Consider the following 24,121-nt stretch of genomic DNA (forward strand, 5'->3'; position numbering starts at 1 on the left):
TGTCCCCTCACCGCTAACATGGGATTTCCTCCTTTCTAGGATGCTCTCTCTCTGCCCACAGCGGCAGTTTATTTTGACAATAGCATGTGTGTCCGTGTAGCTGACATCCTTTGTTTTAAACAACATGCCCTTTATGTGACAATGACCAGTGCCAGTGTACATTAAAATGAGTTGTACTGGGTAAGCCCATATTTCAGAATTGTATTGTTTCTATGAATGATGATGATTATTATATTACTATCATTATTATATCATACCTCGCAGCGCTAACGAGAATAAGAGTTAAATTGGATGGATAGAATAGAATTTGTAGGTTTCATATCTGCATTTTGCATGTTGTATGCCTGTAGTTTATTCCTCATTGGTGTGACAAAAGATCGTCCACTAACAGCATAACCGTTGCTAACCAAGTGACTCGTTGTGGGCGTGTGCCCTCTACCACATCGAAAACACCACAATCAGACTGACTTATTTCAACTGGCCCTGTGCATGGGGACGTCTGCTCCATCACACTTTCCTGTTAATGATAAAGACCACATCTGTACAGAAGACTTAAGGTTTTAAGGTAAACCAGTGGCAGAAGAAATTGTCAAGGGACAACGAACTGCACAAATAAACCATTCAATATTAATACTTCTCTAAAAACTGGATGCTTTTCCCTACATGAAATCATTTTCCCTCATGGTTTTCACTTGGTGCTCAGCTCATGACGAGTATATGAATGTTTTGGGTTTGTCAGTTGTCAAAGCTGGATCGAGTGCTCAGGTATTTGTTGGATTCCGAGCCTCTCAATAGATTCATCATATAGTTGACACGTGAAATGTACTATTGAACTATTTAATTTAAAATGACAGCACTTCGTTAAGGGAGGTGGACTCTGGGCCCCCTGTCAAAATGTCAACTTCTACCTACAAATTGCCAATCACATACTACAATTTACTGAACAGATGTATAATGTTTCTTCAGCATATATATTTATTATTTGTTGTTGTATTCAGGGGGACCAATAAAGTGCTCGGCCCCTTGAATCTGCCAAGGTATCCATGCCCCTCTGAGGCCCCTGAGTCCAAATTGATTCAGCCAGGTTTCTTTACAAAAAAAAAAAAATAATAATTATGGCAAAAACTATATTTAAAGCCCTTCTTGTTTCGCTAGAAGTTCTCGTGGAATTGAGTAGTGGTCCTTATAAGAAGCAATCTGCTATACATGTTGTACTACGGTGGCAGGCAGCCAGCTCTTCTACGGGCTCCGCTTAAACGCCCCCCGCACACCCCCCTGCTGGAGCATCTATCTCTGCCTGTGAAGAGCGCTTTGAGTCGGTGCTCTGCTGATCTTGCCTGGCTCCCCCCCACTTCTCCCGGTCCCCCCTCCCCCCGATCCTCGCTTTCCCACCCCCGGAGATCGATGCGATCGGTCCTTGCCTCTGCCCAGGGCTCTCAGTGCGGGCGACAGCGCTTGCGAACATGGCGTCCGAAGGGATGATTTTAACAAACCACGACCACCAAATACGGGTGGGAGTCCTCACAGGTAAGGGGCTCGTCTGTCCGCGCCGCGGCGGACCGGGGCATGCGGATTAACGGGCTTGAGCTGTCCGTGATGTCTTGCTTTCCGACGCCGTGTATTTTGACGGGATATTTTGCGTGACTGCTCTCTGCCGTCTGTCCACCTTATACTGCCGACGCCGATTAAATGCTCTCATTCCCCATTGCCAGACAGTTATTTTCCCGAAGTAATATTAAAAACACCAAAGCGCATCGGCGTCTTACGCGCAGTTCATTTCCAACCCGTGTACGTCCCCGTTTAGTGTCAGGAAGACAGTTCTGTGTCATGAATAATTCATATCCCGTATCTGCTTGTCAAAACTGAAAATTGCGTCCGATAAGTCATATTTCAAAGGCTTTAGCTTTTATAGGCACGTCGACCTGCTGCCTTTTCAAACCGGTGATTATTTCCCAGACACACTGTGTATTCCTGTAATATCCCTGCTTCTTTGGGATGCAGAGTAGGTGCTGATGAATAAGTGAATCGAAATAAAATAAGATAAAAAAGCCGGATCCGCTCCTTGGTGGAACCGGGCGCTGGATGCCGGTTCTTCACGGTTGCATGACAGCCGACCAAAATGCGGACATTTCCCGGTTTGTCGTCCCTGCCACCGACTGCATCGTTTGGCTTTTTAAAATGATCAGGAACTGATACCCGGCTACGTGATTGCCGGTGCTCGTTTTTTCCCTGTTTCTCTGTCACAACGCAAATGGGAAATGGACAAGGCTTTATTTTCATTTTTATCTTTTAATAAAGGTTGTGCGCAGGGAAATAATCAAAAGGCGTTTTAAACAGGAGCCATATAAGTGGCTGGCAGACATGCAAAATGCCGATTTCCCCTTTTTGTTCTTAGATGACAAAAGGGTGCGGAGTAATAAACAGGTATGCAAATATATGTTCGTTCCTAGAAAGATTTTTTGTTTGTTTGCATTAATGCAGCTGGTTTTATTTCTCTCTTTTCGTGCCGCTCTCTCTGGTAAAAATGTAGATTAGGCAGGGAAACCCCGCTCCCCTTTGCCCTCCCAGTAAGCGGAGAGGAAACGGTGCGCTGTCCGTTGCTCATGGTGCTGAAACGGAGCCCCCAGCCGGTGCCATAAAAGCCTGCGACGATCCCAAAGCCGGGCGTCTATTTTAAAGCATCAGGATCCCCCTGATATATCCTATATTCGCGGATTGGGGTGATACACGAGTTAAAGTGTGCGTGTGAATGTTATTAGTCAAACATATCGCCTCTCTCCCTCCGTATAAAACATTACTCTTTTTGATTCTGCCTTGCTGTACTGACATTTCATACAGGCGGACCCCGATTGATGACAAACAGTACCTGACAAAGTGTAACCAGCAGAAATCCTGTGTGTGATTAGTGACGGGGACATGCATAAACCGAGAATGAATGGTGACATTTTCACAGTTTGGAATATGTAAAAGATTAATACAAGTGTGCGTTATAAAGATTGGCCATGCAGTCATTACAGCTAATGGATTAGGTCTCAGCCAATCGCGTATCTAACCGCGTAATATCAGCTCCTCTAGATTAATGAAAAACGAATTCCCAAGCATCCGCGATACATTAAAGTACATTATTTTATTTTTGCATAAATAGGGAATCATGGTGTCCATTAAGCCGCCTATGTGATGTGCAAAATCCACACTTGTCTGTAATTGTATAAGACAGCTAATCAGAAATCATCTGGAGTGTATCAGCAATATGGAAGCAGCCTGTATATCAGACTGAAGTGGACCCAAAACTCTTCCTGCTTGTTGGGGACTTTCGTTGTTGGTTCTACTGGTGAGCTGTAGCATCGTCTGCAGAGCATTACTCCCAAACCGGTACTGGTCCAACTGGCACCTGATGCGTTCCTCGCAGGCCGAGGCAGACATGAGCGTGTCTTTGCCAACTGGAACATGATGTCAATTAAAGATTATTCTCAGAAACCTGCTTGCATAACTCCGTCCCTCGAGGGCGGAAGTTCTCGCTTTGTGATTTGGGAATCTGGCCGGGTACAGCAGGTTTTTGTGATGCCAGGCAGGACCATTTGGACGCTGTGTGTGTCACTGTAGCACATTCCCAGGGTCGGCATGAAACGTACAAGTGCGTCTGTAGCCCTCTGTGGTTCATTCTGCGTTTTCTAGAGTGGGAGACTGAGAAGATTGAGTTGCTAAGTCGGGCATGAGGTGGCGGGCGAGAGCGACGGCATTGCCGCGGACCATAATCCGCTCCGAAACGCCACTTCCCACACACTCCCCGCGTTCTCTCACTTCCAGCTATTTGGGGAATTTAATTCAGGTGTCGATGGCGCCGCGTGACTCGTTCCGTTCCGGAGATGGCGGCCCTGTCCTTAATCAAGGCTTCATTTGCCAAGTCGAGGCCTGGGCCGCGGACAAACAGCTGGTCTGTGGAGATGACAGGCTGTGAAACCCACACGGCCGTAAATTGCCACTGAAAGGGTTTTGCCGGGAAATCTGTCGTCTGCGGCAGACTGCGCAGATGTTTCCCCCCCCCCTTTCCTTTTTTTCCAGCGGTAACAAGTCAGGGAAGCTCGGGTTGTCAGGATTGTGTGGGCGGATTTCCAAAGTTATATGTATTTCAAAAAGACATGAATCAACACGAGTATGTGTGTGTGTGTGTGTGTGTGTGTAGCCAGGCTAATTTTAGACAGGCTTGAAACAATTAAGCTGAAAAAAAAGTCTTCTTGGATTTTTCTTCTTTTTTTGCCACCCTAATTAGTTTTGATTTGAATTCCCTTCGGACATGACGGAGAGATGGGCGTGCCAGGCTCTCGACCAATCAGGAGGCAGTTGAAGGGGAAGGAGCCCGTTGTGGATCTTGTCCTTTGGTACGTCCTTCCTGACGGAAGCCATGGGATTGGGGGGGGGGGGGGCAGCTCGGCCACTCCCCCCCCCCCCCACAGAGAGATGGCGTTCCCTTTTCTTTCTTCAGAAACATTTTGTGAGAGGAAATGAACTTGGGGTAAAAATATGAAAACAACCCCCCCCGCCTTGAAAATTCCATTCAAAGGCACTGACATCAAAGCAGGTTGCCTGACAAGCCTTGTCTCGCTGCTTTTAAAGTGCTGATCAGACCCGGGGGGGGGGGGGGGGGCAGGGGAGGGGGCTGATACAGTCTCTGCTCTGGAGAGTGAAATTAAAGTCAGATACCTGACTCTGGAACTTATAACTTACATCAGGCTGGTGGTGTGGAACCTGGAGAGGGCCACTGGAGAGGGCCACTGGGGAGGGCACTGGAGAGGGCCACTGGAGAGGGCACTGGGGAGGGCCACTGGAGAGGGCCACTGGGGAGGGCCACTGGGGAGGGCCACTGGGGAGGGCCACTGGAGAGGGCCACTGGAGAGGGCACTGGGGAGGGCCACTGGAGAGGGCCACTGGGGAGGGCCACTGGGGAGGACCACTGGAGAGGGCCACTGGGGAGGGCCACTGTTGGGCCACGCTGCGATCTGCAGTCCCTGGTCATCACATGGAGTTGATCTGACAGGCGGAATTTATTTGTAATTCCTTTTTATTCCAAGTAATTTTGAGGGAACCCTGGAATCAGCCCCATTTTTTCATTCTCTGGTGATAAAGAGGCTCCCTCCTTTCCGACCCAGAATTCCCTGAGAGTTCGGCTGACCTAAGGGCACCTGCAGGTCCTTCCACTCCACCTCCGCTCCAGACGTCCCGCAGACAGATTCAGATTCCAAACATCTGTCACCCTGTCCACCTCCCTCCATGAATCTGGACACCATGATAATTTGCCCAGGTCCTCATTTTGGTTCTGCTTGTGTATATTATGGATGACAGGAATTCTGGAATGATGATGATGAAATACATGGCTGGGTGAAACCCTATTGGTGGACCGGCACCGGTGGTAAGTGGGTTTGACACCCAGGAGCAGGACCACAGGGGAACACCTATGCCTGGACCGGTTTTCATTACTTTTGTTTTCTGGGAATCCTGTTGCTGGGGGGGGGGGGGATTGGTCAGGGTGCTTCGCCAAATCTCTGTTACATGGTGTTGGTGAAGATGGGAGGAGGCAGGTTGTAAGGGGGGGGGGGGGGTTACGGAGTTAGCTTTGGTGGTTACGACTGAGCATGACATCATTCAACTTTCTAGTGAATAAAAAACAGTGCGGGGGGGTTATCGGGGGGTGCATGTGTATGTATGTGTGTGAGTGTGTGTGTGTGTGTGTGTGTGTGTCTCAGGCTCTGTTCATACTCAGGTTCAGCAGATGCACTCAGAGGTTTCTCTTGCACCCCCTCGGACCCACGGGGCGTGTCCTCTAACCAGCCCAGTGGCTCTGGTGGGATGGTGGGCGTTGTCCCCCCCCCAGCGCAGAAGTGTCCCCGCTGATGTTTAATTATAGCGCATTGATTAATCACTGCTGTCACACATTCTTTATGCTCTCTGCACTGTCGCCATAAAGATGTCTCACGCTGCTCAGTTTCTCATTTTTATCCTGGATGATTAAAACCGGATGTCTCCTGCCCCAAGTTGCCGTGGTGTCCAGTTCCCACCAAAGATGTGATTTCTGGACATTTTCCGGGGCAAATGGTGGCTGGGTCCGCAATCACAGCGAAGGACAGTGGGGAGGAAAGCAGCTGTGAGCTGCCAGCAAGTGCCCAGATAGTGGCAGGTCTTCTTTCTGATTGGCTTTTGGGGGCGTCCAGTATAACAAGCCCTGGAGAGGAGAATAGGCGAGTGGGGGCGCATGTGGGACGTTTGGGGATCCCGCCGTCTCCGGCACCGCGGTCACATTCATATTGCATGGTTTTACGTCATGAGTCATTTGGTTTTAAACATGGTTTTAGCACTGCAGTTGTGTGTGGCTGCATTCAGTGTGGTGGTATTGCAGGGGCGAGGATGTAAGGTGTGTGTCTAGGGTTGCTGTCTAGCCAGTTTCATGTCTACCATGTGAATGGAGGGTGTATTTACTTAATATCCACAATCAATGATCAGATTGACTGGGTGCAGTGTCAGGATACGGGACATTTGACTTGAATGTACATGTTTAGGGTTGATGGAAGTGGGTACAGATCATGTGACCTGGATATGTACAGATCATGTGACCTGGCTATGTATAGATCATGTGACCTGGATATGTACAGATCATGTGACCTGGATGTGCAATTATGTTTTGTTTGTGAGGGGATAAATGTTTAAAACCAGAGGTGGAAATTTCAAGTGCAGAAAGTATAAATCCAGACCATGATTTTGTTTCAACCAACCAGCTGTGTACTCTGTGGCAGTGACTCTTGGTACTCAATTGGTTGGTTGAAACAAAATCCTGGTCTGGATTTATACATTCTGGACCTGAAATTTCCACCTCTGGTTAAAACCGCTTATAAATACTCAGGCTGCAGTACCAAACAAGATTCTAACATCCCATTTTCTCAGTCAGAGGACTAGAGGATTTGTTATTATGGATTAATTATTATATCCTTTCTATTATTATAGGAATGATTTATCAACGTGCTTCTTGTGCTCTTTGACATTTTTTGCAAGCATTAAAAAAGGCCAAATGTCAGACATTGCCAAAGGTTATTTACTTTATACAGAATATACACATGTATGCCTGACACACTGATTTTCTGGTCTGGGAAAAAGAACTTCTTTTACTTAATTAAGAATCTTTCATCCCAAACCTACTTATTTTAGCGACTTTAAAATCAAGAAAAATTAAGTGAAATAGAACTATGAACAATGAAGTAAAAGGTATATATCCGAACTTTTAGCAATGCAAATAACTTCAAAAGACACATGATATATATGAAGTAGCATATTTTGTTAGGCTGCTGTTGTTGGAGACTATCGCATTAAAAAGAGGTTTTCCTTAGAAAGGTCTCCCTCGGAGTTGCAGTGAAACACAGGAAACCACTAATAACTCTGACTTATAGCATGCAAGGTTGTATTTTCTTTATTTAGCTTCACACACAGCTGCGCATTGATGGTAACAGACTGTGCATTCTGCCGTGAGCATAGCAGTACAGTCAGGCAGAATGACTGCAGCGGTTTCTGAGGGAGCAGCAGAGAGATTTACGGCATATCGACAGTGAAGGGCCGTGCAGGAAAACAAGGGGAAAATGAAACGATACAATTACTAACGGTTAAGCCAGTGGGCTGGAAAGCAAAGGTATCTGGGTAAAACATTGGAGGACGAGAAAAAAAACGATCCATTTCTGGAGAAATCCTAGTCCATTTAGAATGAACTTCGACCTTTAATTTTATTGATCCCAACGGGAAATTCTGGTGCATACAGCAACAAGAACAAAGCACACAGATGAACATACATCTAGTGCCAAATAGACAAGGTGCAGAGACGGTATACATAGTGCAAACAAAGTAACCTTTGTGCAAACTGGATTAAAAACTACACCGTACTCAAATATGAAAAATGAACAATTCTGAAAGACAGAATGTGATACTAAAAATAAATATGCAGAAGGTAGGAATAATAATTATGTGCAAATAAATGATGTGCAGTTAGGACAGAAAGCACTGGATTGCCTCCTGACGTGTCATGACTGGGGGTGGGGGGGGGGGGGTGTCTAGGCGGGGAACGAGCCCGAAGGCTAAATGTGCTCCAGGATAGCGCATCCCTGAAGCAGGTGGGCAGGATCGTCTTTTAGGGTGTTAGCATTTGTCAAAGTTCACTGGGGGTCCAAAGACATCTCACTGGAGGTCTAGGAGCAACATCGCAAAGAGTGTGATAAAAACATACAGTCGTGTGAGGCTCTGTTTGTTGCATGGCTGAGTGTCCTTTCGTAGTTAGCTTCTCTCTCACATGTTATAGGAGCTGGAGGTCATGCAGAGGCCATGATGCAGACCACATCTGTCAAGTCACGATCTGTATGTACGCCCTATGCCGGATGTGTACCCCAGAACTGTACAGTGTGTAGCATCCAACCCAAAATCCTCTCAAGAGACCTGTGAGGTCTGTGAATGTCAAGGACTGAGTCCATGTGGGCGTCACCAGTGTCATCCAGAGGCAGAGGGGTGCCTCATATCTGCCCTACTATGATCTGTGCTGACTTACCGGGTCGTTCCATCTCTATTGGATGTGGTGGCTGAGTGGGGGCATTTTTATGAAGCCTAACCCTTTTAATGCTGTCCAGCTTTCTTGAACTCCTGACATCATTGCCAATTGATTAACACATTTTCATACAAAGGAGCCAGGCAGCATTTTTAATATAGTGTTTAATAATTGTCAAGAGTTAACAGACCAACCAGGGGCAGTTCTAGAGGGGGGGGACAACATGCATGCCCCCGTAAATACGTATGCTACTTGGGTCTGAAATAAATGTATCATTATTATTGTTATTACTATTTACATTTATATACGGGAGCTAAAATCTTGTGGGCTGGGAACAGGGAAAACAGAAACGTAAGCACATTTTCCTGGTGGACTCTTAACGCGTGAGTGCTGGGTGGTCGAATCGCTTCAGTTGGAGAAAAGCAAAGTTAACGACAGAAAACAAATAAGCTGGTGGAAGCAAGAGAGTCCATAGAAGAAATCAGAGTTACGTAGAGTTTACAGAAACTGCGAAATGTGTCTGCAAAGCACTGCGTAAATAACTTATTGGTTTCCATAATTGTCATTTGCTCCTTAATTCTGGCAATCTAGCGTAAGTAACACTTGGAGGACATTAAGGTCAAATGCATTTGCCCTCCCTAACAGAACAACTGGTCCCAGTCTGGCCTCCCAGTTGAAATGATCTAGAACCTCCACTGAGACCAAACAAACGCATCCGTTTATTCAAACATTCATTAATTTCTTTGAGTGTAACCTCATTTTTAATATTGTGATTTTCTACAAAATATTTTATCATTCTAAAAGAGCAGGCATAAGTATAAGGTGATCCCATAGCGCAAAGTATCTTTATTAGTATTTGTTCATTTTTATCTTATTTTTAGGTCTTAAGTATTAGTTCCAGCGTGACGTGCATTCGCTTTATAATAGGATTCGGGGGGGTGAATTCCTTCATTTTTTTCTGCAGCGGACACGACTGTTTATTTCCAGAATAATGAAGTGACGACCCACTGAGTAAGATCAGGAATAATGGCTTCCCTGCTCGTTGTATGAAGAAGAATTTCCGCAGTTAGACAAACTGTATTCCGGATAGTCGGATCCAGGGGAGTTCCTAGCTATTGAAAAGATCCGGGGCTATGTCAAGTTTACCTGGGGTTTGACCTTGTTCTTTGACGAAAGACTGGCATCGGGGCTGAAATGCTCAGGGGTACAGCTATGGTCAGATGGCATGGAGGTGCGCGAATGGTGCGCCATCTCTGCGACGCTGTAATACCCCTTTGAACTGTAATGTAGGTTCCCACTCGCAGGCGGGTATTTGCACTGCAGTCGGGGACGCCGGCTCAGGAGGGTTTATCCGCAGCATCAACGGAACGGCGATCTATACGCTTTTAAAGACGTACCACTTTGCCAATGAGAGACACGCTTCGTGTCAAAGTTGGGGCTTAACTGCTGGTGTGTCCCCCCCCCCCCCCCCCCCCCGATCTGTCCTCCTGTGATCCATTCATTTCAGTGGCTTTATTCCTTCTCTGTCCGCTGTCCCAAATCCGACCTACACTCGTTAATCCCTCCCTCGTTCTATGGGTACGAGTTCTCCATATAGATGTAATTCATAATCTCAGCTGTAAGACCATTACATTTGGCCCGCGGCTGATGTTTATTGCCACGAGGCTGATGTAATGTGATGCATTTTGAGCATAAGGACGATTTCTGTGTCTGTGTGCGTTCCTTAATTTCTTCGGGTTATTGCCAGCAAATGCCACGGATACAGTATTTCATTTGCCTCCCTTCAAATATAGTAGAATTTCACGGTTTATTTGGGATCATATTTTACTTTCTTGTAAGACACGAAGATTTGAAACATTATCTCATAACCAAAAGTACAGGACCAACCTTCAACATTTCTTCCCACCATGGAAAGCTATAATTGAACCAAACCATGTTAAATACATGAATGATATTGAATTACATATATTAATTAGGTAATGAGCGTGCATGTCACAGTTTAAACACAGTGCTCTCTGGCTGTGTTATGGTAGGAGGTTAGACGGAGCCTCTCTCTGGGGTCCGGAAGGAGACCGCCCGTCTTCTGAAGGACGTGCCTGGAAGTGCTGCTATGAAACTGTTGGGCTTCGCTGTTCTTTAACAAACTTGATCACTTTATGACTTCATGCTTAGAAAATCCTCTTAGATAGTGCAATCTTTCTATGAATCATTCCACACGCACGCACAGACACGTTCCTATAGTGACAGCAGTGGATGCTAATGTACCAGAGGGAGCGATGCATGCTGGGAAATCCCAGATGGCTGCTGCCTGGGTGGTTCGGTCGCTCTTTCCTGCGCTTACTGTGGTCAGTGTCTTAGGGTCCCGCTCTTCTGTTCTGTTCCTTTGCACCTCTCATCTGTTCTCATCTGTTGCTAAGGGGAGCTTTTAGGAAACACCCCCCACACACACACACCTGTCACCCTGCGGTCCTGAGCTTAGTGTGCTCCTTTCAATACACCATCGGTATGAGCGTGAGGAGGCCCCCTGTTCCGCGTCTTGTGGGGGGACTGTGGAAGAATCACTGAAAGTGCCATTTTTCCCACATACAGGGGTTCTTCATTGTTGGGACATTGAGTGGTATTTCCCTGGCATGGGAATCCCCCCTCCCCCATTCCAGAGTCTCAGATGACAGCACACACAGACATATACAGACACACACACAGACATATACACACTGACATCTACAGACACACTTGAGTTTGAGTATTGAAATCGCGCTTCTTTAGTGCTGCCAGTTTGACTGGGCTCAGCCTGACCTTGTAGCTTTGCCCGGCCGTCTTTCCCATCGCTTGTTCTCCTGGAGCAAACCAAAATGGCAGGTGTCCCTGCAAGCCCATTTTACAGCCTCGTTAAGATGAGGTAAGGGGAGGCCATCCGTGGTGCGGGCTTCGGCTAATTAGCCTGCTCTGTGTTACTCATGCGTTTTCATTAGCGGAGGAGCGAGGCATCGCACCGTCAGCGTGCGTGGCCCTCGCCCGTAAATCATCCGCAGGCCACTGCAACATGCAGCCCCTGGGTCTGCTTCACAGAACTGCAGCTCTAATGGTGCAAGACACTGGGAGGGGGGATAAAGGCATCCCAGCCCCCCCGGGCCACTCACTAGACCGGGGTGGCAGGAAGGAATCCTCACGCAGCCATGGCAGATAGCTGGGATCATCAGTACTGAAGACCAGCTATAATTTGAAAGTAATGAAAATAAATGGCTTGTTTACACTTGGGGCGGGGGAACATAACCTTAGATGCATCCAGATCTGTACCAGATACGTTTCTCCACTTCTTACACTCCTTTGTTCTTAATCGGAACCGATCCTTGTTGTATGAGTGGGATCATAATCAGGGTTAATCTGTTAGGAGTGTCACAGGTAACAGCGCATGTTAATCAAGTAAACTGCAGCAAGACGCTGACAGCCTTCGGGGAGTGGCTGTGGTAGGGGGTGTAATTCAGTGACTGCATTGCTTAATGGTGTAAAACGTGGTATTTGAGCAAACAAATCCCCCGTTTCTCTGCAGTACTGCACATTCCCCGGAAAAATCAGCACCCGTTCCATATTAATGCAGAGTTTAAGGAGGGATGTGCATGAATTTTGCAAGAAACTTCCTGGATTTGGCATCGACTGTAGCAGAAATTCACAGGGATCCGTGAGTGTTTCTTGGAAAAAGAGAAAGGATCTTTAAGACAGTCGTGACCACTGAATCTGAAGTGTGTGTGTGTGTGTGTGTGCATGTGTGTGTGTACATCTGCCTTAGTGTATTATGATGACAGACCCCCGCCAGATTCCTGGAGGCTTCTTTTTGGGGGGATGCAGGAACGGCTACCTTGCTCTTAGTGGGCAGGCTCTCCTGATATGCTTACTTTCTGATTGGTCACTTGAGGTGGTCAGGTGGGTGGAGTGGGCGCCCGGTTGGCTGCTGTCTCCCATCCAACCACGTGTCACCATGAGGAGCTGAGTCTCAGACTGGAGTGGGCGGCTCCCTGCCGCCTGTGCATCTATTTACACTTGTGTTTGCGTGCAAGTGTCCGTCTGAGGCCACTAGGTCCCCTTGTCCAGGTAGTGAGCCTCTCGGGACACACGTCGGCGTCATCCCCCTGGACCTGCCTGGCGTGGATAAGCAGCAGCGGCACAGTGACAGTACGCGAGAGCGTCCCTCCGCCTTGGCCAGTGTAGAAGGTAGAGGAATCCGCTTCCCGTGTTACATAAGACGAGCTAATTTAGATCCGACTTCAAAGAGGCGAGAGCGCGCCATTGGCTGGCTTCTTCCTGCGTTTATAAATAGCGTTTCGAATTCTTATCGGGAATATTGTAGGGTGTAGCGTGAAGGGGTTTGAAATGCAGCTCCTCAGATTACTGTCTTATTGTAACGCTCCCCCACCCCCCCCACTGTTTACAGCGAGTTCAACGCTCACCTGTCACCGATTCTCGTTGTGAGTGCTGCTGACCTCGTCATCTCGCCGCTTGTATCCGGAATGGGGGGGTGGGGGAGGTGCTGGGGAAAGAGGTGCGGGGGTGGGGTGGGGGGGGGGGGGGTAAGGAAGGAGTGGGGGGTCCTTGCAGCTCCCTGCTCCTCAGCACTCATCATTAGCCAGGTTGCTAAGATACAGGGAGCTCACATTAGGTTAGGTTATCGCGTCTTATTGCTGTTGCTATATTTTACTTTGCCTCATTAAACCTTTTATTTAGAAAATCCTGCCTTACGGGGATTAAGAGGCCATGCTGCATCTCCTGGTCACGCCTCTACTGGGGGGCATGTGGCCCACAGCTTTTGGGGAGAACCCATGTCGCTGTGAGGCTTGACACCAGGAAGTGGTGAGGGGGTGGTAGCTCTTAAAGTAGGGCCCTGGGGGGTAATCAGGCAGCCGATGCCATGCCAGCATGACGGCGCTGTGATGCGTACCTCCATCCATGAGGAACGCCAGGAGGCGGCCTGATATTGGCCCCGGTTGCTGATAAAGGCATGGTTACAGAGGAGCGGTGCCGGGCTTTCGTCGGAATCTTCCAGTCTGTTTACCCAAACATTGCTAATTCTGCTACTTTGAGGTCCAGCATCATCTGGCTTGTCCAGCATGCACTGTGTTTCACCTCCCAGTGCAGGTCGCTTTGGCGGGTTGCCTGTTCTGATTTACAGCAGGGCTGGGTTACTGAGCTTCTGAGCAGATTATTACATGATAACCTGTTTGCCATCACTGATGTTGACTGACTGGCCGCGGAGATCCTCGCACAGGCCCCAGATCTCTCTCTACTGTGAGTCATGCCAGAAATCTGGTGCAGGTCTGGCAGCCTGCGGTCTAGGGGGTCCTGTCAACACCTGAAACAGGCCGCACAGAGAACACAGCTTCTGCCTGCCGCGTCTTCACATGGGCACACCCCCCCCCCCCCCCCCTTCAGTGGCAGATACGTGGAGTTCACTTCCTTAAGAGTACAGTTCGTGTATTTAATCTTACTTCCATACATCTGAAAATGGCTTCAGTTTTGAAAAGAAGTTGATAAATTTCAGACAGGAAGCGACTGAGAACTGGCAGGTCATTGAAGCTTACAGTGATTTGTGTGGGAACACAAGAGCGTCGTTCTGGTCTAACAAAAGGAAAATATATCATGTGATTCTCTCGTGGGGATGTTTGCTTAGGATCCAGTGGTAGTTCTGCCCGTCCCTGAACACGTGTGCTTCCTCTTGAGGCTTGAGTTTCCATCCGTTGTCCAAAGGCGTCCTGGTAAGGTCAATTTACTTTATTGAGTAAATTGGGGGGGGTGAGTTTGTGTGTATGTGTGTGTGTGTGTGTGTGTGTGTGTGTGTGTGCATGTGTGGATTATGTTTATATTACATTGGGGGGACCAAATGAACCCCATAATGTGATAAAAACCTGTTATTTTGACTTTGTGGGGACCATTATTCAGAGGAACAAATTGTCCCCAAAGTATAGTAAAACCTGAAATGTCCCTAATTTTGGGGACATCTTTTGATTTGACAAATTTGTGAATGCAATCAAAAAAGTAAAAGTGCCGAAAAGTCTTGTATTTGGGTTGGTTACTTATGGTTAAGGTTAGGGCTGGGTAGGGGTTAAGGCTCTCGTGATTGGGATTAGGGTTTTTCCCATAGAAATGAATGGACAGTCCCCGTTTAGATAGTAAGACCAATGTGTGTGTGTGTGTGTGTGTGTGTGTGTGTGTGTTTGTGCGTGTGTGACAGCCCTCCCCAGTGGCCTGTCCTGACGGGACCTGGAACTCCCCATCCCCCTCGGCGCACTGTGGTTGAATGCATCTCACCGCCTGCAGGACACACGGGGAAACGCACCAGTACATCTGGCATGCATGTGGCCACCTCAGCACTATTCCCTAAGACTTATACACCCCGGTGGCTAGTGTCCGGCATGGCTGGACCTCAAGGTCAATTACCCATTGGTCATCTGAGTCTCAACAGGCACATCCACTGTCCTGTGAGAAGGACCCACTTGTCCTGAACGGGGTCGTGGTGAGCCTGGAGTCTATCCCAGAAAGTGCAGGGCACGAGGCAGGGGACATCCCCCCTGTGGCAGTCCATCACAGGACACACACTCACTGAACCACACACTACAGGCACTTTAGAGACACTGGCTCAGTGCACTGCATGTTTCTGCAGCTGAAACCTATGAAGACATGGACAGAGCCAGTAAAATGCATTCAAGCCTAACCCTACAGTTAGATATTCTAGGGTCCGTGTCCCCCATCTTAAAGTGAAGCCCCCGACCCCCCCGTGTTTGCCAGGGTATCCACGCCCCCCCGGGTGTGAGCCAACATGCCCCCTCCACACCCAAGTTATATATTATATAAGACCAAAAAAAAAGGCATAAGCAAATGAATAATTTCACTTTTCATCCTCCTGCTGTTCTGTATTTATGCACCGTAACCAAAGCTGGCTGATGATGCTCTTTTCAGAACTTTCCTGGAAGCTGTAGTTCCATCCTCCTTCAGCCTCATCTCCTCATCATAGTCATAGTCCCTGCGGCTGAGATTTTCATTTGCTCCATCTCTAAGGCTCTCCATCCTTGTCTCTCAGCTCTTTCATTGTTATATTTTTTTTCCTACGTTTTCACCAGCAGACTTGGTCTTTGAACCCATACTATAGCAGTCCCGGTTTTACAGTTGGTCACTGTCAATGTCTCACTGCGCTGCGGCTGAAACCATGCTGTACCGGATCCACTTTCGAGTCGCCTTGACTGCCATCCGGCGGTCATGAGTGCCCCTCTCCCTGCAGTCCTAAGTGCCCCTCTCCCTGCGGTCCTGAGTGCCCCTCTCCCTGGGGTCCTAAGTGCCCCTCTTCCTGCGGTCCTAAGTGCCCCTCTTCCTGCGGTCCTAAGTGCCCCTCTTCCTGCAGTCCTAAGTGTCCCTCTCCCAGGGTTCTGAGTGTCCTTCTCCCTGGGGTCCTAAGTGCCCCTCTTCCTGTAGTCCTAAGTGCCCCTCTTCCTGTAGTCCTAGGTGCCCCTCTCCCCAGGGTCCTGAGTGTCCTTCTCCTTGGGGTCCTAAGTGCCCCTCTTCCTGTGGTCCCAAGTGCCCCTCTCCCCAGGGTCCTGAGTGTCCTTCTCCCTGCGGGCCTAAGTGCCCCTCTCCCCAGGGTCCTGAGTGTCCTTCTCCCTGCGGTCCTGAGTGCCCCTCTCCCTGCAGGGTCACAGTTGGAGCTAGCTTTTAAATGGCTGGACTGGAGGCATTAGAAATGCTTGTCAGTTTGGCAGTTAGTGTTACAGGTGAGCCCAGGCCACACATGGTAAAAAAGCAGCTGGCATGGTAAAGGTTGATTACGGCAGCTGAGGTGGCATGGGGGGGGGGTGGTGGTGGTGTGCCACTGAACACATGCTCTGCTTCTTCATCCCAGTGGATTCAGGACCACCACTACCCACAACACCACAACCAGCACTTCAAAGCCAGCAGCAGGGGGGGTCATGCTTCCAGGGGACCTCCTCTGCCACCCTCATCATCTCCCCAGACACCCCCAGTGCAGGAATATACCTCTCGTCTCAGATCCCCAGCCCTCCCCCCACTACGTCTCCTGGGATGTGCCTAAACCCTGACAATGTCCCTTTGCCCCCCCAGGAAGCAGAACAGGCATCTGATGGTGTGTTTGGCAAACACAGGAGAAGATCACGGTTCTTTAATGTAGGATTATGGGTGTGATTGGAAGTCGTGTTTTTTGAGGGGCAGTCAGTTGCTTTTCAGAGACATTGAACACCTCTCTCTGCCTCACCACACCCCAGCCCACCCACCCCCCACCAAGCATCTGTCCCCTGGATCCACTTTCAGGCTCAAAGCTGGAGTGACTCCACCACCTCCGGGGGTGACATCCCAATAGGCAGTGACTCACTGAGTAAAAACGAGTCCCGTTGGGGGACGGGGGGTGAGCTGCCCTAAACTCTTTATTTGTGCACACTGACTCACAGGAGAAAGGGTGTTACCCCTCCAAGCTAAAAGCGTGCTCCCGGTGCTCGGCCTGCCGCATGTGGAGATGCACCCCGGCACCGCTGCCCATGTGAATCCGGGCCACAGAACCTGGTGCCGGGCTCTTAAAAACCGCTGACATGGCTGTGTTCCACTGGTCTTAAAAACGACACATAACTATTAAACATTAAATAAACTACGGCAGGTGCTGGTGAATAATTCCAGGAATTATATCATATTGCATTTTAGATGAGAATGAATATTTAAAGCATTTGAGATGAAGCGTGTTGTTCTGTAATTGATTTTAACCTGCTGGTTACTGGAGTCTCTGCTGCTGTGTCTCGCGGCAGAACTGCCGTTGTTGATATTTACTGCATGTCGGCGTCTCCATCCCCACACTCCCATATCCGGGTTCCCTAAGTTGCCCACTATGAGTCTGTCCTTCACCACTGCATGGTCCGGCGGGAGTCTCTTCTTGACGACACCTTATCAAGACGCCCGTGGAAATGTCAGCGTTTCTTCGCTAAGTATGATCGCTCCCCCTCGGCACTTTCAGGAAGCTACCTGAAAAGTGCTGGCAGGAGGGGTGGAGGTGACCCCACAGCTACAGACTGGTCCTGACCTCATAGAGCTGATGAGGGTCTTTGGGAAGGTGGCTGTCCTCTACCCTCTGCATTTTGCTACCGCAGGGTGGACCTTGAATGTGGGCTGTGGTCATCGTACCCCCCCCCCCCCCCCCCACTCCCCCAGTCTCCTGCTCCTCCAGCAATGGCTTGAAGCACGTACCTGGTATCTGTATTGTTTTGAAGGCCCCTCTATCATATCTCCCTCCCCTCTCCTCCTTTCACCCCCCCCCTGTCGTGATTCTGACGGCCATCTCCATGAAACGGGTGGCTCCTTGCTCTCGTCTCCATGGTGACAGAGTAAGCCCCCCCTCACACATCACCCATACCCCCCCACCACCCATTTCAATGTCTGTTGGCAGGAGATGCTGGTTTGTGCGTGGTAGCTATAGTTTATTTTTTTAAGGTGACTTTCTATTTTTAGAAAAGTAAAACTATCTCTGTGTGTGCGTGTGACTATGTATGCCTCCGTGTGTGTGTTTGCGAAGATTGCCGACAGTTCCAGAAGGTTTGTATCTTCTTCCTTGACCTTCAAAACAAGCTTAGTGCACTCAGCCCTTACAGCCAGTAGGATCCAACAGCAGATGTCGGTGTGCTCGCATTGATGTGAATGGCCCCAGGTTACTATTCTATACTATGATGCTGTGAGCAGGAGCAGGCGTGCTTCCCCTTTAAAGGGCACGGTAGTGTTAGGTCATGGAGTGCTCTCATTGGCCGGAATGTTAAGTATGCAAATTTACGGTGCTTGCTTGTCCAGTGATAGTTTTATTAGTATTATAGCCACTATTATGCTCTGGTTGCAATCTTACACAGTGGTGTCTTTGTTTGACAGATCTCTGCATATCAGTGTAGTGTGAAATTAGCTGTCCATGAACCCCAACATTACACAGCACCCCCAATAGCCCTGATGTGTGTAATCATCCCAAGAAGGGATCAACACAAAGAATCCAAATCTTACAAAGGGTTAGAAGGTCCCAGAAGGATGATGTAGACAGTGGACATGCAAGCTGGTCATGATAATACCTATAACATAATTTAACAGCTTGTTGCTTCATACATATATTTGGATAGAGGGGTGTGTTCATTAATTAAAATTTTTTTTTTTGGAAAGGGGTTGAATATTTTTCTATGACTCCCCCATGACTCTCAGCTGTCTCTTCCCACCCAGCTGTGGACACCCCACAGTCCTGCAGCCAATGGAGATGTGAGGGTCTTTGCCATCCAGTATGAACACGTTCATGTCAATAGTAATGAATGCATCTTCCCCCCCCCCCCCCCCCCCCGTGCAGTGAGCGACAGCTGCTTCAGGAATCTTGCAGAAGATCGCAGTGGAATCAACCTCAAAGACCTCGTACACGACCCCTCCCTGTAAGTACCAACCACACCCCCCCCAGCTGGGAATGCTGAGACCCATTTGCAGGCCTTGTTGTGGACCGTGTCACATACATACAGACGTACATGGTTAAATAGGGCTAGTGAGTGGCTCAGTGAGTGCTTCTGATCAGAAGGTCACTGATTCAAATCCTTTGGTTGGTAGAATGATGTCAGCGGATGTCATGTCACTCCCCTTAACCCTACACCACTGTGTGAGCCAGTCTTGCATAGTTGTCATGGTGGACTTTGGGTTCAAACCCAGAGGTAACAGTGCTGCAAGCCACAATGAGTGTTTTGTGTCTGTGAAGTTAGGACTCCAGGCCCATCACTGGCTCTCCGGCACAGGTAAGGGGGTTAAAGTATAGACCATTTTCGCACTTCCTGTATCCAGAAGGTGGGACCTCAGCAAAGCAGTGTACCTGTACTTCTGAGCCGAATCATCTTGTCACTGTTACTTAGTGTACCTGTTTGCTCCCCTTCAAAAGAGAAGCCATCCATACCTGAATTTTCATGATTTCCCCCAGAATATAGAATTGCAGAAAGCCTGTGTGAGGTCGATAAAGAGGGAAGAAGGTTTGCTTTTTATTATAGATGCAGAGGCTGTTTTGTTTTGTTTCATTCTGGTTGTAAACACACTCGAATGATCACATCAAATGAGTTATCACATTGAATATCCAAATTCATCATAACAGAGCTGACAGACAGTCTTGTGTTCTAATCAACTGTTGGCATAAAAACCTTTGTATTTAAATTATTCAGTTGTGTTTCCTTCAATATCAAACTCTCTCCTACACCACTATTATCAGCTACTCCCTCTCAAGTGCTGCCATAATTTATATAGGAACACCAAAATGCTCCAAAACTGGCTATTATGATTGACTGTAACTATCATTAGCCGTAACCAATTTACAGCCACAAATTACCATCACGTGTTGAACATCTAGTTGTGAATGTAGGTTCCACCCATGTCGAAGGCATTCATTAGTTACATTGTTCATACCAAACCGAAAATGATGCACCCAATGGTACACGATGAATATGTGAACCATTATAACCCCCTTGTTTATTATGAAAAAGAAGCTGAGGTTTCACAAGTAGAAAGAGTATGCATACGTGGAACTGAACAGAAGGAAGACACCAAACCTGCAACTACAGTGGAACAGACGGATAGAATATGAACTCGTGTCACAGACAGACTTTCAGGACCTGCACCTACACCTATGATGTGTTAGACGCATTATTTTTTCACATTGACCTGTAGCGTCTTGCTTCCACTTCTTTGATGACTATTTTTGACACTGCAAAAAAATTTTGGTTATGACATCCGATGACTTGAAATATTGGTTTTACACACAGAGAACTGACCCAACAAAAATGCTAAATTACTTAATGCTAAATGAAATAAGCTGCTAATCAACAAGCTTGTCCGAGATGTAGCAGATCACTAATAAGTAACTTTCCTACATAATTAAACCGTGGTTAACGTGTACTCATGGTAACTTAAATTACTTAGAACATGCATTACTAATGGTAACATACAGTAAGAGACAGCACTATCATGTGAAAACCGGAAGTTTGAATACACAGTTTAGTACATTTAACAAAATTTTCCTGTAGGCAGTTCCATTGTGAGGGTCTATAAGGTCACCAGTAATGATGTCAGATTTTGATTGATACCAAAAATTTGACTTTGATACTGATACCAGTTTTGGTGCCTCAGTATTTAGATATTTAGATTATATTGCTTTGAAATTAGCAGGCCTATTAGGGTCACTCACAAACACATTACCATAATACATCAATTTTCAAATGTTTTAAATTAGTTTGACAACAGACTGAAATTAAACAACTTCATTGCCTGAACTGTCAATTCTGGGGTAGTTAATCAGTTTTATTGTATTACCATTTATTTCAGTAATAAAAAACTCACCAAAAACAGGGCAAGAGTTACGGAGATGAGAAAAATGACAAAACTAACAAAAACTGAGCAAAAAAATAAACATATTATCATACAAATTGATTGTTTATTGTGGGTTACATGCAATAAAATTTGAAGGTTTATTAACAGTTAATCTACTTTAGCGTAATTTGACCTTTCAACTGTTACAATAATGAGATTTTTGTGTACCTATTTGAGGAAAATGGTTAAAAAATTATTAAATCAGATCACCAAATGACAGCTTTGATATACTAAAAATTGTATATCAATATAATATAATACAAATTAAGGTGTTGTAAGATTAGTTAAACTGCATTCAATACAAAGATGCTGATATTTTTGTCACGATCGTGGTAAGCGAGCGCGGCGATCGTGCGGGTAAGGAGCAGGCAGGCAAGCGGGATACGGGGAAAACGGGGTTTTAATCAAGATATCCGGGGCAGGGAACACTGGACGGCAACAGACATCAGGAAACATCAATGACGGACAAAGGACTCGGGTAAGACACGGACTGAAATACACAGGACTGAGCAAATAAACTAGATACAGCTGGGTACAATCGGGAGAAAACACGTGGGTAATCAGGGGGCGTGGCACACAGGAGGAGCGGACGAGCCGGGCATGACAATTTTGACCTCAGCTGTTTTATTTCAGACATCCCACTTCTCACAGAACTTCCAGGAATGTCCTGCAAATTGGCATCAGCGCCCTGACAACCGCGAATGATATGCAATGTCATGGAAATCTGTTGTTCCACTATTCAGCAGCAGTAAAATTAGCCAGCAAGACATTTTAGCGCTGCAACTTGCCCCATCTGGTTGGCAAATTCAGCTGTCAGCAACATTCCCCCCCCCCCACAGCCAGCATTGGACATGGGTGATATTTACTTTTTTATATCATCGAGACATTATACCACAGTATACAGCATTTTGATGGTATTTTAAAAAGCCAAATACAAAGCAAAGTTTGTCGGGAGGGCAATTTTTTACTAAAAATACCCTAGTATATGATTTATACACCTTAAATACACCTTAATACCGGCCAAGCCTAGTGACACGCTACCTTTAGAGTAATATGTCTATGGTGGGATGTCTGTGTCATGGCGGGCCGTGCCGGGAAAAATATGTGATGATCACTAGTGGCAATAAAGGGGGTTTATTGGGGGAAACATCCATCCATTTTCCAAACCGGTTATCCTATTGGGTCACGGGGGGTCCGGAGCCTATCCCGGAAGCAATGTGCACGAGGCAGGGAACAACCCAGGATGGGGGGCCAGCCCATCACAGGGCACACTCACACACCAGTCACTCACACATGCACACCTATGGGCAATTTAGCGACTCCAATTAGCCTCAGCATGTTTTTGGACTGTGGGGGGAAACCAAAGTACCCGGAGGAAACCCCACGATGACATGGGGAGAACATGCAACCTCCACACACATGTAACCCAGGCAGAGACTCGAACCCGGGTCCCAGAGGCGTGAGGCAACAGTGCTAACCACTGCACCACCATGCCGCTGGGGGAAACATAAGACACTGAAGTAAACTACAAGACAACAGGACCACAAGGGGTGAGAACTAAAAACCTCAATGAACCATCCAAGAAACTAACCAGAACAGACACTTAAATACACAGCTACTAAGACACAAGAAACAGGTGAGGCATATTACAATTAAACAGCACTGGAGACTATGAAAAATTAACGCTAACACTAAGGGCTAACTAAAACAAGGAAAACTGAGTAAAGAGGGGACAAGGAGCAAAAGACAAGGAATCATCTGAAATACGAAAAAAAACAAACTGCTATTATGCCGGCCAAAGTGTATCAGCCTCAAACTCTCTCCTAAGGTCCCGTCAGTATTTGCAGCGACCATCCAATACATCGATGATTTTTTGTTTTTTGACTCAATCACTAGCATGCCATGTTCGGCTAATGAATACCTCATTGACTTTGTAACTAATTAAGTTAAATAATTAAGTGAGCTGGTGGTAAAATGTAACAAATACATGGAATGGAATGTCTGAGGTGCCCCTGAGGAGAGGTTTGGGAACTGAAGCGGTGTTCATCTAGCCATCCAGCTAGATATCTGTAACTTTTTGGAGAACAGGAGAAATTCTTGCTTAGGTTTTATAGTGTAACTCCTAATTTGCATATGCTTTAATGTTAAATAGTGTTTTTGGTCTCAGCAAATACACACTTACTACCCAAGAAATATTTCTTTTGCACGGTATTGTACTGTAGGTCTTCTGAATTCAGGACTTCCAAACACAAGCAAAACAGGCAAGCACTATATGGCCAAAGGTATGCGGACATCCATATTATTTACAGGAATTCACTAATTAAGTCTCTCTCATTGCTGGCAAGGTGCATAATTATACAAATGGCTGTGCAATCTCCAGGAAAAAACACTGGCAACAGAATGGCTGATCATACAGAAAAGACCAGTGACTTTTAACTTGGCACAAGTGTAGAGTACCATCTTTACAAGTCAGTTCACCAAATTTCTGCCCTTCTAAAGTTGCCCCGGTCAACCACAAGTGTCCCTAAATTGCCCCTGGTGTATGTATGGAGAGATTCCCCTCATGTTGCATAATGGGTAAGAAAATGGATGTAAAGTAGAAAACATGTTGACAATTTAATGTATTTTAGAGATGCTGTAAATATGTATTTAAATGGTTCAATGAGGCTAATCTCCCAATGACTTAAAACATTTTTTGTATCCAGTAAAATGTTACAAATTCAAATACGCTGATAAGGATATTCACCCCCAGGCTCTCGTGGTTGGCAGTGGGGGTCTAATATTGCCGCTGTTTCCTTTCCTCTTCTTCCAGTTCTTTGGAGTTGCTTGCGGGGCCACCTTCATCACACGTCCGTTTGATACGGACACCTTCACATCTGCTTCTAGATCGTTCATGCTGAGTTCTTCCCCATCATCTGTTCACTTTGGTTTCAGCAATGTCCAAATTGACAGCATTCAGCTGGAATTCACTGTCAACTTCCACTGCCACGTCCATGATTTCCACGGCAACTGCTGTGTCACAGGCTTCCTCTGTAGTCTCTTCCACTTTGGTCTCTCCGATTTGTACCTCTACAATTTGAACACCGCATTGATTTACATTGTCGAGCTCAAACTGGCAGAGGTCAGTACCAGCAGACCTGCCATCTTCAGCTT

The 24,121-nt window shown here is 46.9% G+C and overlaps 1 protein-coding gene across 4 annotated transcripts in view; it reads left to right on the top strand.

Annotated features, from left to right (window-relative positions):
- Positions 1 to 1,402: 1,402 nt before the first annotated feature.
- gphnb (gephyrin b) overlaps positions 1,403 to 24,121 on the top strand; it is a 59,975-nt gene continuing 37,256 nt past the window's right edge. For all 4 annotated transcript variants that reach the window (XM_048985609.1, XM_048985606.1, XM_048985607.1 and 1 more), the window contains exons 1-2: positions 1,403 to 1,527; positions 18,924 to 19,002. In XM_048985609.1, coding sequence (XP_048841566.1) covers positions 1,464 to 1,527; positions 18,924 to 19,002 — 143 coding nt within the window. In that variant the 5' untranslated portion in view covers positions 1,403 to 1,463. The remainder of the gene's footprint in view (positions 1,528 to 18,923; positions 19,003 to 24,121) is intronic.

The sequence above is a fragment of the Brienomyrus brachyistius genome, chromosome 19, assembly GCF_023856365.1.
Source record: "Brienomyrus brachyistius isolate T26 chromosome 19, BBRACH_0.4, whole genome shotgun sequence".
Taxonomy (NCBI): Eukaryota; Metazoa; Chordata; class Actinopteri; order Osteoglossiformes; family Mormyridae; genus Brienomyrus; species Brienomyrus brachyistius.